The following is a 16,720-nucleotide window of genomic DNA, read 5'->3' as shown; positions in this document are numbered from 1 at the left end:
TGATCTTTCTGAGTTAACTTCAATAATTACTTCCTCCAAACCATCAGTGTCTTTTAGACCCCATTCCTACAAAACTGCTCAAAGAAGTCCTGCCATTAATTAATTCTTCGATCTTAAATATGATCAACCTATCTCTAATGATCGGCTATGTACCACAGGCCTTCAAGCTGGCTGTAGTTAAACCTTTACTCACAAAGCCATCTCTAGACCCAGCAGTCTTAGCTAATTATAGGCCAATCTCCAACCTTCTTTTCATATCAAAAATCCTTGAAAGAGTAGTTGTCAAACAGCTAACAGATCATCTGCAGAGGAATGGCTTATTTGAAGAGTTTCAGTCAGGTTTCAGAGCTCATCACAGCACAGAAACAGCTTTAGTGAAGGTTACAAATGATCTTCTTATGGCCTCTGACAGTGGACTCATCTCTGTGCTTGTCCTGCTAGACCTTAGTGCAGCGTTCTGCTGAAATTCAACTATATGTTCTCACTGATCCCGAATAAACCCCCTACGGCTTGATATAAGTCAGTAAACTCAAGCATTTAAAAACATTTTATGTAAACACCCCCCACCCCCCATCATGAGCGAGTTTTAACACTCTTCTTATAAAACAGATTACTGTGTTTCTGTGTTGTGTAAGCTTGTTAGACACCTCATGGTTGGACGTAAAGCAAGCACTCAGTGAAAAAGCAATCTGCTTTATATTAGCTCCTGTATTAAGCATCACGCCTGCTTTAAACACCTTAGCAAAAGCAGCTCTTTGGCAGTTTGGTGGGAATTTAAAAAAAAAATCTTTTAAGTCTTCACTTATCACATGTAAAAACCCATTTGAAAAAATCCAGATATGCATCAGAGATAGAAAAAACTGAACTGCATTACAAAGGGATATCCAAGGTTTGGTGATGCTTGGTGGTGCAAGGGCACACGGCTGGATGTTTTGGCATGTTTCCTGACGTGCTCCTTTGGGGGTTGTGGTCGAGGCTGGGGGTGTTCTACTAGGTGTTTTGCCAGGTGGGATTCTCAGGTACCTTGGGCCCTGTGCTTGCTCCATCTGTGGAGTCCCTGTTACTTCATGATAAATGCACATACACATATTTGTTTGTGTGTCTGTTCAGTTCTTCTCTGTCTGTGCAGTTGGCAGCCCCTTGTGTTTTATTTTTTTGCTCTATTCTCTTTTTTATCTTTCCACATTGTTTTCCCATTTAAGAACAAGATGCTATTAGAGCAATCAGACATTCCAGAAACTTGAGTAAACCTCAGCAAGTGTGTGTTAAGGCTCAAATTTAGTTTAGAGATGTTTACAAGTAAAGATTAAGTCTCATTAGTATGTTTACAAGCAGATTTTATTGGTGTTTTACTGGATAGAACGTAGTATTTTAATACCAATACAAACAGTAGGTCCAAGCAGTAACATCAAACAGTGAATGCGTCTTTTACCATCTTTCACTGAGCAGTTTTAACCAAAATAAAATGGCACACCTATATTGAAATGTGGCCACATGCTGTGGGTTTTCCATATTATGAGTTGAATTTGGTGACTGCAGACCAACCTATGTGAAGCCTAATCCACTCGAAGTAATGTGCGACCTGTCAGACAGAGACACACAATGTTACTGTTTCTAATAATCCTAAAATGTGAAATAAGTACTATACAAGTCATACAAAATATACCACAATACATAACAGTCACTAAATCAACAATAACTATACATGAAAAAAGAAAAGAAAAGAAACTATTTATAATGCTCTAAAAATAAAACAAACTGTCAAAACTATTTGGCGTTATACAAAGCATTTGTATCTAATTAAAGAAACACACCATTAAAAAATAGTAAAACAAAAGGTCATGGACAATTGAAATAGTCAAAAGCTACAGTTCTTCAAGCGTCTAAGTGAGGATCTAAAAATGAGTCAAACCCATTGACTCCAGTTTTAAAAAGTCAAATTTTACAGCAGAAATAAACATGTTTACAGCCAATTACAAAAATTACACTTCAGGCTTATTTGACCACAAAAACAAAACGCTGATGTTTCTAATAGACTCCGATTTGTTCATGTAAATGTAGGGACCTCTTCACACAAAGGTTAATTATGGAGTTGCACAGGGTTCATTTTCACTGCTATAGAGATGACACCCAGCTCTATCTGTGCATGAAGCCAGATAACACACACCACTTAGTTAAACTACAGAAATGTCTTAAAGACATAAAATTTGGAAAGACCTCTAATTTTATGCTTCTAAATTCAGATAAAAGAATTCACATACGGTAAATGTTTGGACCCAGAACTTCCATTTCGGTTCGATATTCTGTATTATTTCATCTTCTGGGTAGAGCATTGTATTTACTACGCTGTTAGTTCCCTGTTTACTTTTGTATTTCTATTCTGTCCTTCCTGTCTTGTCTCTGTTATTGTTGTTTTGGCTCTGAGTGACGTTCTTATGTTTTAGTCCAGGTCTCAGTGTTAGTCATTTCCTGTCAAATTTCTCAAGTCCTGTGTGCTTTGTGTTCCTCTGATTAGTCAGTTATTGATTTCAGCCTTGTCTCCACTTGTTGCCTGTTCCCTCATCATCCCGTGAATTTATATACTGAGTCAGTCTTTATTGTGTTCTGACTCAAGTCCAAATCCGGGTTGTCACACAGCTGATCCCTGACACTTGCAGCATATGTACACAGTATTTGTAATAAATTTCTCCTTTGTATAGTATAGTATTGTCTTTGTGTACTGTACCTGTGTATAAACTCCAGGGAATCCTGGCTGTCCACACCTCTCACCCCAGCTGACGATGCCCCACAGGTAGGAAACGCCTAACTCATCCACACAAACCAGAGGACCTCCACTGTCGCCCTGACAGGAGTCCACGCTGCCTTCCACATCACCTACAAATAAACACATTTCCATCTGTACTATGTCCAGGTTGCAGTAGTCCGGCTGTGCATAGATCACTCACCTGCACACATCATGCCTGGTTTGAAGCGGTTTCCATAGAATCTGCCGCAATTGTCGATCAGAGAAACGTTGGCCCAGAGCAACACGGAAGCTGACCTCCCCTCTGGACACAACGACAGGAATATTTCATCTTTGCTCATTAATCAAACCAGCTGATGGGAAAACATAACTTCACAAAGTAGATGGAGATATAGATCAATACTGTTGCATTCTTGTCTGATAAAAGTCTTCTTTGTCCTGTTTTTCACTTCATGATGTTCCAGATATATTCAGCTTGTGTAAGATCTGGACTGTCAGCAGGCCAATTTAGCACCTGCACTGTTTTACAATGAAGCCAAGCTGTTGTAATAGCTACAGGGTTCTGCTTGGCACTGTTTTGGTAAATTGTACATTTTTCCTGAAAAAGATGGAACCTGAATGAGAGAGCATGTTGCTCTAAAGCATATATATGCCGATATACCTTTCAGCATTAATGGTGTCTGTTTCTTCAAGGGATCGTTGGGCTAACCTGTGTCAGTGTAGCTCCGGCTTGCTTAGTGATTTCTTTGTATTTCCTACTGCTTCTATCTAACATCTATCTCCTCTCCTTTTACAGGCTTCCCCGGACCCCTGCTTGTTATCCTGCTTTGTGGACCCTGAGTGGATGTGAACGAGTGAGCTTTTAATGGATTGGACTTGGAGTTGGATTTGGGGAAACCTGCAGTCAGCTGAGACTGAAGAAGTCACTTGGATGAGTGACGAAACGTTTCTCCCACAAAACGCTACGTCCAGATGAACAGAATCAGCTTCCGGAGATTTACTTACCTGGATGATTGAGAATGCATCAAGAAGATGATCCCCTTTCATTTTTAACCTGGATTGAACAACATTACTGTTCTTCTTGCAACAGGAAAATATGATTTTTTATCCATACCTGCAGTTCGTCCCCACCCAGAGATACTGCAGGTGTGGTTGGGCTGGAAGAGGTGTGTGGACCAGGGAACACAGACTGCGCTTATTGCTGGATTGTCCACCAAACATTTCTCTGTGAATGGAAGCTTCTGGAGTTTTACCAGAGCGATGTCGTTTTCATATGTGTTGGCAACATAACTGTGAGACATTAAAAAAATTGTTCTTATTTTATTACACATATTTGATTATAAAGTAACCATATTTAGCATTTTCTTATTTCTGTGATATATCTGCTGTTCCAGTGATGGATGTTCATATGTAAATACAAGTAATCTCAGCGAGTCATGAGCTCAGACTTCAGACTTCTCTCAACATTCAGTTTCATTCAGCTTTCTTCTGTCATTGGATCTTTATGATATCATTTACCCACAATGGGAATCCCAAATACGGTCATCTCAGGTGCAGAAGCCTACCTACCCACCGAATAAAGGGGAAGTTGCCTGATAGAGGATGAATTGAGTGTCCTAACTAAGACCCAGTATAAGAAAAATTGGTATTTCTAACTGTGGATCATTCAAAACTGCTTTATTAGAATGAAAAAAGAAAAAGATGTACCTGTAAATGAATGGAGTACATTTATGTATAGATAGTGTTGTTCATACTTTGGGTGGATAATGATGTCCTCAACAGGAACAATGTCAGTTGTGTCTTGAGCTCGAGATTTTTTCCAGAGGGAAAACTTCACTCTGAAGGCACGGGGGTTGGGTCTGTAAACAGCAAGGGAGAAAAATATGGTTATTGCTGACTTCCAAGGCACAGCATGACTTTTAACTGCACTGACCAGAGCATGGGCTTAATCTTTCTGGAAATTGTATCAAATTTACACTACTTTTGAAAGTGAAGGTACCAGGAGAGAAAAAAACCTAATGTGTGAGGACTTTCAAAGCAATGCCTAGTCTTAAAAAAGTGTTTTAAAACCTTCAATGTGTTGATGTTAGGAAGGGGGAGTGGTGTGAGAGATTTGTCCGACCTGACACAGTGAGCTGCAGTGATGACCCAGCAGCCTCCGATATAAGCTCCTCCACAGTCAATCCTCTTGTTTTCCTCCAGAGCAATCTGCCACTGGATTTGGGTCTACACACCAACAGGAAGATATGTGGCAGGTTATTCATGTGTTGCTTGTTACTTATGATGACAGTTATCATTCAGTTGTGCCAAATGGGGTGTGGCATTTTCGTGCTAAAATAATCAAGACTTTCTATGAAAACAATGTCATCACAGAAACAGACATGGCTTCTTGAGAGGAACGGTAATGGAATTCTTCATTATGTTCCCAATGGTTTCAAATTTACTCCGTGTGATGATACTCAGCTGGGATTTGAATTTGTGGACGTCTGCTAGAGTAACAGAACTGTCAAGAGAGAAACTGGGGTTTCTTTTCTTTTCTTTTAGTCTATGTGACTTGTTGTTTGGTTAGTTTTAGCCACCAAAGTGATTTGGTTAGGTTTGGGAGTATATCATGTTTTGATTTAAATTTGTATGTCTAAGCAAGGTAGGCATGCCATGACATAGCATTTTGGATTTAACCAACAGGGCTATCATACACTATCATACACTAGGCAAGTGGTCTAGGGCTTCAAACAGGTGGAGCATCTGAGGATCTACAGGACCTTAAAAATCCCTTTGGGTATTTAGCATCAGAGGGAGATCATTATGCTACATTGTAAGAATGACAAAACAAAACAAAACCACATAGTAGCAGCAGGAACGGTAACTGTACTCAAAAAGTTATGTTGATTCCAGCTCACCGGCTTTGCTGGTACTCCCCCGACTACCCTCTTGACTCTTCCATGGGTACTCTTTCCTCGTTGCACCACTTCCTCATCATCCACTGTGGTAGCATTTGGAATGCCACAGACCAGATTGGCCTCCAGGGCTTTTCTGTTGGCCTTTGTTTCTGGACAAAGTTAACAACACACAAAGCTATATAACGCAGAGTTTTGTTGAAATTCATACCCTGGGGACTAGATATACCTGTATATAAGGTGATCTTGTACCCTCAGGACTGATTTAAAGAACATGTGCAAATTGAAATGAGGGTTACTATAGGTCAGAGGTTCCTAAACTGTTTTTGCTAGGCCCCCGTTTGTTTTAAAAGAAAAATCTTCGTGACTATTTTTTCATACTGCGCCCCCCTGCAATGGCTCAGCCCACATTTTGGGAACCTCTGCAATAGGTAGACTTCCTACTGTTCTAATCATATAGTATGTGAGAGGGTTACACACTAATACTAGTGACTAATTCTGTATTGCAGTTGGCTGTCCAGTGTATCCCAACTGGATTAGATGAAGCTTTGGAATCCATGTAAACTTCTGAGGTTCTCTTATGCCAATGATTAAAGGTCTCCTAAACTGTAGCTAGAAGAAAACTGTTGTCAAAAATGTCATTGTGTACTATAGCATCAAGATTATCTAATCATTGTATATAAAATAAGATGTGCCACCACCTCTGATAAGTCACTTTTAATCTACATACCATTCATTGGAGAGATGTACTCTGAAATACAGGAAGAAAAAATAATTACTGTCATCATCACTAATTAAAACAGTGAAATATTCAAACAGCTGCTGTGAGGATTTCATTTACCTGAATTTTTGGGCAGACCTTTCAGTGAAAGTGATTCTACAGAAAACAGAAACATATTGCTATAAGGACTCGGGTGCATGGAAAAAAAAAAACCTGATGGTTGTGGACTTTCAGCTATGAAAGTCATTCACCAGAAGTTAGCGTTTTTCTAACTGTGACAACTATTTGTATTGTAGTTATATGAAGCAAACCACATGACACTATCAGTGTGAACAGGTGTTAAATCTAATCTTTCTAATCTAATCTTTTACTTAAACGTAAAAGATTAGATGACACAGTTAAATTTAGTTTAACGTAATATAAATTTAGCAAAAATGTATATTACAGTAATCATAAGGAGCTTTCAGATTACAGGAGCATTTTCGCAACTTGTATTCCAGACTTACACTGTGTCACAACATAAACTTTTGAGTTACCTAAGTCAGATGAATACTGCTGACATATTCAAGAAAGGTCCATGTTAAACTTGGCTGTGTAAGTAGCAGTAAGTTATAGTAGGAATTTCTGCTGGTATACTGTTCTTGGACCAATTTTGCTCCAAGATGTAACTAGCCTTTATGTAATTGCCAAAGTTTGGGTAGATCAGGAACCCAAGTGAAACCAGTTTTACAAGTGAAAGAAACTAAATTGCAAAAAAACAAAACAAAACAACTTTCTAAGAGCAAACATCTGTTTTTCTAAAACTGTGTGGAAGTAAAGATATGTTGTGCCTTACTTTGCTTTGACTTAAATTTGTTTGATTCATCCTCGCCATCCAGGCAGTCGATCTTGCCATCAGCGAGTGCTTCTTTATGAATACACACTCCCGTTTTACAGTGGAAAGCATTTTTTCTGCACTCTGATAAAAACAATGATTCACATTGTAAAACTTGGGGCACAAAGCTAAGGTAAGATAATTTCTGATTGTGTTTGTGTAGTTTTACTTTTGCAGCACATCTCATCACTTTGGTCACCACAATCATCAATTCCGTTACACGTCTGGTATTGAGCCACACGCTTTCCATTCACACAGGTGAAGGGATGGTCTAAAACAGACAGAAGAGACAAACTTCTTTTAGACTAGATGAGAAAATATTAGATTCTGTTGAAGAAAATTTTTTTTTAATGAAGACTGAGCATCACTGTCTCCAAATTTTCAAATTCAGGGAGTCATGTGAGCCTGATGATGATAAAAATGTTCATGTTGGGTTTCAGAAGCTGAAAGATGGGTTGACAGTTTAGATTGTGAATACAGAAATGTTTATTCAGCAACTCAAATTTTTTGAGAAAGCTCAAATAAATGTCTAAGATCCAATCAAATAAATGTCTAAGATCCAAATTTATACCCAACAAGAAGTCCCTGCTGAGTGCAGTTGCACTTGCAGAGGACTAACGACGTTTAAGGTGAGTTTTTTATTTTTATTTCAGTTAATTAATTTATTCTAGAAGTTCCACTGAATTTTCCAACAATCCATTCATCGTCTGCTACTTGTCTAGGTCCAGGTTGCAAGGGCATACCGGTAGTCTATACATAGACACCCAAACATCCCTCTTCCCAGGCACCTTTTCGAGCTATTCTGGTGGGGGACACTGAAAGGTTTCCAAGAGAGGTGTTATATCTGCAAAATGTGTTAGGTCAGCTCTGTGGTCTCCTTATATTTGAACCAGTTCGAAGCACCTAACACCGAAGGCAGGCAGAAGGCATAACGGTCTGATAAACTTTTACTTTTAGACATTAATTCATACACATTCTCTTAATAGTGTTGATTCGGAACAATTTTAAGTTATTTCTAAATGCATTTATGATAAGTACAAGTAGCTTAAGAGCACCCTGAAAACCTTCTTACAGTTTAAATTTACCAATTACAAATTTGTAGGAGTACATTGTTTTCTAACCTCAGACAAGAATACAGTAGAATTACCACATACTGACCTGTTGGTGCTGTTGATTCCTCGTAACAGGTTGCAGTAGCAACTAACGATCCTTTTGTAACCTCCACTTTGTCGTAGATAACACACTCAGCTAAGGACGTTTCATAACCTTGGCAGTAGACACTAACACATCTGTGTGGAAGCTGTGTGGAAGCTGTCAAGGTGTTGTAATCCACTGTGTTTTTGGATGCTGCACCCCTGTACACACAATGTTAGAAGTGTCTGACTCTAATACTGTGGTTATTTGCTGAATTAAATTTTGATTGACTAGCAGATGATAAACATGTATATTTATCCTATATGTTCATGCTTTAATATTCTTAGTTTGTGTAATTTCTCTCACAGTGGTTTCTTCTGTTCCTTGCAAGCCACATTAGCAGCAGCCATGTTCCACATCTTCTTACACACCAGTAATTCCTCCCCACCATTGCTGTCAGGAACAAACAACCTGACTAATCCGGTTTCCTCATCTATTGAAGTTCTGAACTTTGGACCATTTACTGTTGTGAGAAAAAGAGGTTAAAGTAACATAAACAATTTGTAGGAATCTCAGAAAGAATCACAAAGCTTTGAATGCATCAGAAAGAGCGAACCATCACAGTCATCCCCAAAGTGGGACATGTGGGATTTCCTGGTCCGGCATGAGAGCGCCATCACCTGGAAAAGAGATTAAATAGAAATTTAAAAATAGTGGCACCTAAATTTGCAATATAATCTAATGTTCTGTAAACTTGTAACATACAGAAGATCAACTGTGTCTTGGTTAGGTCAGGATTAATTTTGATTTTTAGCTAGGAAATCTTAGGAAATCTTAAAAACAAAATGCATGTCTGTGAAGGTTCTCAGTCATCCAGGTCATTGTAGTCTAAAGAGCTTGGAAGGAAAAGCGTCTGGACTTCTTAGAGTTTCTTGAAGACGTTTCACTGCTCATACGAGAAGCTTCTTCAGTTCTAAGAGCAATTGGTGAAGAGCATAGCTGGACTGGCCATCGGGCATACCAGGCATTTGCCCGGTATGCCCGATGGTGGTTTTTCGTTTTTTTTCCGTAACGGTATAAACACTGAAAAGTGGTGGATTGGCCAGATGAAGGGAGATGTGTAAAATAACTCAGTTGTTTGGTGGTGGCTATTGCGGATCTTCCACAGATTCAGTAACATTAGCAAGTGGTGGAGGCCAGCAGGTGCAACACGCTGGCAGGTGGATGACGGAAAGGCAGGAGGAGCAGAGATCCGAGGTGGTGAACTGAACTTCAGGTAAGAAGTTATGACCTGCAGTCTATCTGGGTCAGATATAAACCAAGTTTAGGTGGAGTTTATCTTTGTTGTGCTGACTTTTTACAGTCAGTTACAATAACTCGTACTGCGTGCTAGCTAGCATGACGGAGTTTATATACTGCTGGGCGGGTGCTATGATGTTAACTTGTTTTATCTTATTTTATTTGTAAGGTTAGTTATTAGAGTTTCCAACTGTCCCGTAAAAAACGGAGTCGTCTCGTATTGAGGTGAAAAGGAACATTTTGTCCTTTCTCCTTTCACTTTTTAAAGGTTGCCATGTTAGAAAAAATATTGTGCCCTGCCATGCTGTTTATTGATGTGGTAAATGAATGCTTTATGAAAATATATCTAAATCTGTCATCAGTAATCAGTAATGATCATGTCTCACCTCTAGTCTTCTCTGTCTTAATTTCAGGTTTTCACCATGTGTTGTAGATAGTTCAGGAGGTTAACTTGACCAAGCAGTCTACTTTCAGGTACTGTTTAAAATACCAGAATAGGGAGGATGGTGTAGGTTTAAGTTTATTAGACTGATACATATACACCAACAAGACAGTGTACATCACTGTGACAACAGCGTTTGTTTTCATTCAAAGGCTTTATGGTTTTTCCTGTAATACCTGGTGGGCCGGTCACCAGTCAAAATGCCCGGGCCGATTTTTTGTCCCAGTCCAGCCCTGGTGAAGAGCCACAGATTTTAAGCCCTATGGGTGTGTCCCCACGACGGTCATGGATCCCTATTGATCGTCTGTCTAATCACATGAGCCAAGGTGTGAAAATGGGTGTGGGTCACAATCAGCCAGGGTTTTGGGTGAGCTCATTGTGAAACCTGGCCCCACCTTATCATGTGATTTCGTGAGGTCAGATGGCCCAGGATGTGAGTGGGCGTTAAGGCGTCTGGGAAAGGATCTCAAAACTGGATTATAGATGGCAGACAGTTGATGTCGTAAACCCCCGCCTCTGTTCAAAGATGGTCGCTCACAGTGGACATAGATGGCTTCTTTCACTCCTCTTTCAAACCATCTGTCCTCTCTGTCCAAAATGTGAACATTAGCATCTCCGAAAGAGTGTCCTTTGTCCTTTATATGCAGATGGACTGCTGAGTCTTGCCCCGTGGAGGTGGCTCTTCTATGTTGTGCCATGTATTTAAGAAGTGGCTGTTTGGTCTCTCCGATGTAGAGGTCTGGGCATTCCTCGCTGTATGCCATACAGTACATTGTTAAGTTTGTGTTTAGGAGTTTTGTCTTTGGGATGAACCAGTTTTTGTCTCACTGCATGTACACTGTATTGCCAAGTATCCACTCACCCATCCAAATCATGGAATTCAGGTGGCCACCAGTGTATAAAATTAAGCACCTAGGCATGCAGACTGCTTCTACAAAACATTTGTGAAAGATTGGTCACCTGATGATCCACAGTCACCTGTTAGTGGTATTATAACAAAGTGGAAGAGAGCAACTCAAAATGCTGGGTCCTGTAAAATCACAAAGCTGGGTCAGTGGATGCATAGTGTGCAAATTCTCTGCTGATTCATTAGCTACAGACCTCCAACCATCATTTGGCCTTCAGACCAGCTCAGGAACATGGAGAGCTTCATCAAATGGGTTTCCATTACCGGTATGGTTTACTGGTATGCACAGATTCCTGACCTCAACCTGATAGAAGACCTTAGGGATGATTTAGAGCGGGGACTAACAACCAGGCCTTCTTGTCTAATATCAGTGTCTGCTAGTTTAGTTCCTGACTGGTTCCTGACTGAAGATATAGCAGTCATACCTTGGACTATAATGAGTTACCTGGCAGTAGGATCGGTAGTTCCTGTTGTCATGGCCACAAACTGGGTTCACATTCTCAACGGGGCACAGATAAGGAGGTTTACATGTGCACTTTCCTTCAACGCAACGCTCCCATGGAAGGCAAAAAGCCACATCACATGATGCACGAGTCTTCCTAATAAATGTAGACCAACAGATCAGGCAGACTGTAAATCACACAATAATCATGCAAAAATGTGATTATTGTGTGATTTGCAGTCACACAATAATCACATTTTGAATGGAATAACAGAATAACCTTTTGTGTTTCCTTCATGTCACTTTTATTTTGCTTATCTTTCTATCAAGAGCATTCAAACGTCACACACACACACACACACACACACACACACACACACACACACACACACACACACACACACACACACACACACACACACACACACACACACAGAATATCAGGAAGAAATAAATAATCTCACAATCTCCAGGGCTGAAAAATTAACATTAACATTTAAAATAAAAATGGCTTGTCCTAGGAATAAGTAGCTACAGTAAAACCAAGTGCCCCAACTGCAATCACTGGAAAAAATTTAATTCCACTTTAACCTCCTAAGACCTGAACTCTTCCACAGCATTTTTAATTCCTCTTTGATATTTGGGCGGATTGGGGCCTGATGAATGTAAAAACAAAGAATTACCAGATTTTTTTTTTTACCTTACTTTTGTTTCTAAGAAAAATATGAGGATATTCGTTTAAAATTGTGATAGAACAGTAGCAGTATAATGTCCTCGTAAGTGGATATCAGGCCCTTGTAGAGCAAAATTGAGTATTTTAGTCTAAATAACCCAAAATGTGATGTCCACATATGTGGACGCAGGTCCTAGGAGGTTAATTCCACTTTAAGTCCACTTTAAGCTCCAAAAGGGAGTCAGCCCATGTTAAAATGTTCAACTTTTACAGGAGGAATAAATATGTTTTCAGTCTACAGAACAAATCTTCTACAGCACAGCTGTTTAAATTGGATTATTCCTTTGTCTTCATTTGTTTATGGTCACATTTGCCTTAAAAAATCAAGAGAGGAAAGCACTGCAGGTGAGCCGCAAAAGATAACTCCAACCAAGGTGAAATTAAATCACTTAAGCACACAAGTCCACATACCAACATTGAAATGATTCCAGATACTCATTGCTCTCAGGTGTCTCTGGGGCTTTGGTAGTAGCCAGTAGGGTGGGAAGTGGGGTTGGTAAGTTTGGTATCTGGATTTTCTGATCCGTCTGCTCAGTCTGCTCGATCTGCTCAGTCACATGGGGCTGATCATCTACGTGTGCTCGGTCACTTTTGTCTGATGGTTTTACCTGGTAAAGCAAAAAACCCATAGTATAGTTATACTGTGGTAGTATCTACCCAAAGCAACACTGGGTGATAAAAAACTTCAATTATCACGGTTCTGGGTCGTTTCGACCCATCTTTTTGAATTTCTTATGTTTTGGTTTATTTTTGCATTATGGATTATTTTCTTATTCTCTGGTGCTTTGATCATGATTATAAATATGTCATATTTTTGGTGAGGGATTAGTTTTTCGGTGGTGTCTCATGTTTAGTATAGTTTGAGTTCCATGTGTTATATTCTTTCAGTCTGCCTCTTAGTGTAAGGTCTGTGTATTTGTGATTTGTTTCCTGTTTTATTTTGATAGTCCCAGTCTGTTGTCAGTGTGTTCAGTTTTACTTCTTCCCTGTAGACTTTGTGACCCAACATATCCCAGAATGCATAGCGCGGCGATGGGTGTGGATAATTTTGCCGAAAAAAATGGTGGACGAGGGGCGCCCGAAGAGTAAACTTTAAGTAAGTACTGAATATTATGTCACTTATTTATGTGCAAATGTTTAATAACGAAGAACATTAAACATTACTGTTGGCAACATGTCGGCAAAGTTATGTGACATTAGTGACGTTTGTACTAACTTGGTTTTAAAGCCTTTACTTTAAAATATACGCCGTTCAATAGCTGAGCTTAATCTTACAGAGAATGATCAAAGCTCATGTAGAAACAAACAAATGAACAAAAGATTTTCTCCTTCATTTCTGTCAAACAAAGCTATGAAACGTTTCCAGTGGTTAGTATCATGGTTGCTAGACAACCTGGGCAGCACAACGGAGGCTAGACCGTCCCATTTCACAAGCCTCGCACTTGCGGCCTTAGCGGTCTTTAAGTACGCGGCCTTGAGGATTGTTGAGGCTGCGTACTTTAAGGCTGCAGACCCTGAATTGGGATACAGCCATAGTCAGGTTGTCTGCTATGTTCACGTCATGTTTTTTTTTTCCATGTCTCCATGCCAGGTCCCATGTTCAAGGTTTTTTCATGCTTTAATCTTAGTTCACCCAGTTTAGGTTATTGTTTAGTTTCGCCTTTTCCTTTTGTTTTGTACTTCTTTGCCAGCCTTAATAAACAGCTTGTTTTTTGTTAATCCATGTCACATTTCACATTCTGTTTTGTTCTGCATTTCAGTCCCTTTTTAGAATCAGTCTGCCTCAGCCAGACTGTGACAACTACATGAAACTCACAAAACTTCTTTTTCTAAAAGTACGTTTTTCAATGAGTGGTGAACGGCTGTGAAGTTAAAACTCTTTGGAATCAGGTGATTCTTTTTATAGACCCTGTATTTTACCTTTATGACCTTTATAATGCTCCAAATTTTCCAAGGTTGGAAATATCACTGAAAAGCTGGGTCTCCTCTCAGTATATTCCAGTCAAACTACCCTACCCTCAAAAGTGTAGATTGGTGCCCCTCAACTGGTTTGCTGGTCTTAAACTTGTGATGGTTCTATTGGTATTTAATACTGGTTAGTCATCAACATTGTCCCTAAAGTTTTCTTGGCTACATCACTAAATAATGAAGAGTCAGTTTTTCAAAGATGGATTAAACTTTGTCTTTGGTCATAACCTTATTTCAGTGAGGGTCTTCATTTGTTGTACTTTGAGTGTAAATGTTATGAATGTATGGAAAACCTACTACAAATCCATTAATTCATCTATTATCTTGCACTTGTTCAAGATAATCACACAGATTTGCAATCTGATGAACACTTTGGAAGGCAGTTTGGGGGTTCAGTATCTTGCAAAAGGAGACTGGAGCAGGCAGGGATCGAACAACCAGCCTTGATTAGTAGATGACCTGCTCTAACTCCAGAGAGACAGCCACCCAGTGAGGACTCCCTCCAGTTTTGTGCGCCTGGAAAACCTCCCAAGGGAGGGAGGCATCCCGATCAGATGCCTGACCGCCTCAACGTCATGATGTAGAGATGCAGGTTGTACTCCTCATTCTCCTTGTTTGGGGTGGCTGTAGCTCAGGGAAAGAGCAGGTCATTCACTAATTGGAAGGTTAGTGGTTCCCTGACTGCTCCAGCCTCATGTCTGCATGTTTAAGTGTTTTGTTTTGTTTTTTTGTTTTGTTTTTTTTTAAAAAACCCACAGTGACACAAAATTTGTAGCTAGATAACCCTGTTCACAAGCAGGCAACTGAAACCCTTCCCTGGGGCTCAGGCAGGACTGGGCAAAACCCCAAAAATAAAAATGGATCTCCAGAGGGGTTGGCAACTTGCAAAGATAGTCACTGGGGTTGAGTGACCTGTGGGGTGGGGCCAGCAGGTCTGTCCTGGACAATAATTCTGGGGATAAGACTTTTTATCCTAATCTCAATGTTTTCTCCCGCACTACAACCCACAGTAACTAATCCATGCCCTTCTTTTGTGGACTATAACCCCCTTTATGTTGTTTGTTTATGCTGCTACTGGATGACTGCCAATAAAGGTTCATTTGGTTTGGCCCCTTAAACACACACAACCTTTCCAAACCTGAAGTCTTATCCATATTTCTGAGGTCGTTTCACTGATAACAGTCAGCTTTTACTGGACCTGAGAGTAGAAATCAGTAAAGATGGCAAACGTTTCGCTCTCCTGTTAATCACCAGTAGCTCCCTATGGCCTATCTACCACTTAACCTTTTAATTTGATGAAAGCTTTGTGTAGACTTCACCAAGAACAGGATGGAAACTGGATCAATTTAACAGTATGCAAACAGATTTTTTTGCTTAATGCTTAGTCTGGAACTGGATTTTAGTCCAAATTCATAGAAAAATGGTTTATTCATTTTTTTTATTCTTTGTTATTTTATTTGTTTGTTTTATTTTATTTTATTTTATGTTATTTACAGTTTTTAAAGCTAAAGTAGCCTACTTATAATAGGAATTTCATTAATCCCACGTAAGACTCCATATGTTAGGTGTAAAGTTCATTAAACTGTCTGTTTGGTATTAATAAAAATAATTGCTAAATTACAGAAGATATGCAATTTAGTTATGTAATTTTTGTCACATTTGACATTAAATCACTTTATTTATTTACATCTATTGGAAATACTAGCCTGTGACCTCTGTTATAAGGCTTAAACATGTTCTGCAGCTTTTTAAAGCAACACACGCAGCTGCATTGGTGGAAGTATGTTGCTTCAGGTGGGCAGAAGGTCAAAACAACAACTCGCTAACCAGGCTACCTGATCACTCCATGGTTTCAACCAAATTTGAGCACTTTTTGGGTCTAGAACATCTGGATACTGTTGGTGATTAAGGTAAATAAATCATATATGGGCATATGATTAATAGTACTCGGGATGCTTGAGGTGCCTGTTTGATTCAGTCCAGGTTTTTCAAACTCAGTCACGCTGACTGATTACATTTGCCACAGTGAAGCCTCCAATTCCCCCAAAGCCCAACCTCAAATGTTATTTTTATAAATTTGCATTCAGATCTAAGTGATTTTACAAAACAGTTTTTATAATAGCCCATTTAAAACAGAAGTAAAAGTATAGCAACTGTAAATTCTGTAAATTTGCTAAATCTCAGTTACAGTTATTAGACAACACAGTACTGAATACTGGCCTCATTAGCCATGCAGTGTAACTCTGATCAACAGATCAACAAAACTGATAAAAGAGAGGCTAACTCACCATTTCAAAGTTAATGAAGACAAGAAGTAGCAAGGAAACAGAAACTCTGGCAGATCTCATCCTGGCAAATGTAACGATAACAATGAAACTGTAAAATTGCTCTCGTCTTTACAGTTTTGGTCCCTCAGAAATGTTTAAACGGGCAATTTGTAAGGCATAAATCTCTCGAAATAAGTTGCAGCTACAGAGAGTTATTCTCTCTGTTAGGGAGCAACGGGTCTCTTCTGCCCACTGATGTCGTCCCCAATCAATCATCAGCTTGTCTGTGTGGA

The 16,720-nt window shown here is 39.4% G+C and overlaps 2 protein-coding genes and 1 long non-coding RNA gene across 3 annotated transcripts in view; 2 read left to right on the top strand and 1 right to left on the bottom strand.

Annotated features, from left to right (window-relative positions):
- LOC113019495 (uncharacterized) overlaps positions 1 to 3,676 on the top strand; it is a 25,776-nt gene extending 22,100 nt beyond the window's left edge. Inside the window, exon 3 of the long non-coding RNA XR_003272020.1 lies at positions 3,540 to 3,676. This is a non-coding gene — a long non-coding RNA (uncharacterized LOC113019495). The remainder of the gene's footprint in view (positions 1 to 3,539) is intronic.
- LOC113019455 (deleted in malignant brain tumors 1 protein-like) overlaps positions 1 to 16,720 on the top strand; it is a 616,212-nt gene that overhangs the window by 480,412 nt on the left and 119,080 nt on the right. The gene's annotated exons all lie outside the window — the stretch shown is intronic.
- cfi (complement factor I) lies at positions 1,320 to 16,720 on the bottom strand. Its single transcript, XM_026163206.1, has 17 exons — positions 16,449 to 16,720; positions 12,604 to 12,800; positions 11,463 to 11,616; positions 8,986 to 9,049; positions 8,736 to 8,892; positions 8,394 to 8,590; positions 7,405 to 7,506; positions 7,197 to 7,319; positions 6,482 to 6,517; positions 6,371 to 6,391; positions 5,644 to 5,792; positions 4,866 to 4,969; positions 4,498 to 4,602; positions 3,858 to 4,033; positions 2,946 to 3,047; positions 2,726 to 2,874; positions 1,320 to 1,582 (listed from the first exon to the last, which is right to left on the bottom strand). Exons 1-17 carry the CDS (start codon positions 16,506 to 16,508, stop codon positions 1,514 to 1,516), a joined length of 1,965 nt encoding a protein of 654 aa, XP_026018991.1. The 5' UTR covers positions 16,509 to 16,720; the 3' UTR covers positions 1,320 to 1,513.

Source organism: Astatotilapia calliptera, chromosome 3 (genome assembly GCF_900246225.1).
Source record: "Astatotilapia calliptera chromosome 3, fAstCal1.2, whole genome shotgun sequence".
Lineage (NCBI taxonomy): Eukaryota > Metazoa > Chordata > Actinopteri > Cichliformes > Cichlidae > Astatotilapia > Astatotilapia calliptera.
The sequence above is the reverse complement of the archived record's forward strand: the minus strand, read 5'-3'. Positions and strand labels throughout refer to the sequence as shown.

Bases quoted from the DNA above. Each gene is read 5' to 3' on its own strand.
- cfi (XM_026163206.1), bottom strand. From the start codon at position 16,508: ATGAGATCTGCCAGAGTTTCTGTTTCCTTGCTACTTCTTGTCTTCATT. The intron at 4,970-5,643 runs GTGAGCTGGAAT...GTTGGTGTGTAG, and splicing joins GGGGAGTACCAGCAAAGCCG to ACCCAAATCCAGTGGCAGAT. The intron at 4,034-4,497 runs GTATGAACAACA...AATGTCTCACAG, and splicing joins GACATCATTATCCACCCAAA to TTATGTTGCCAACACATATG.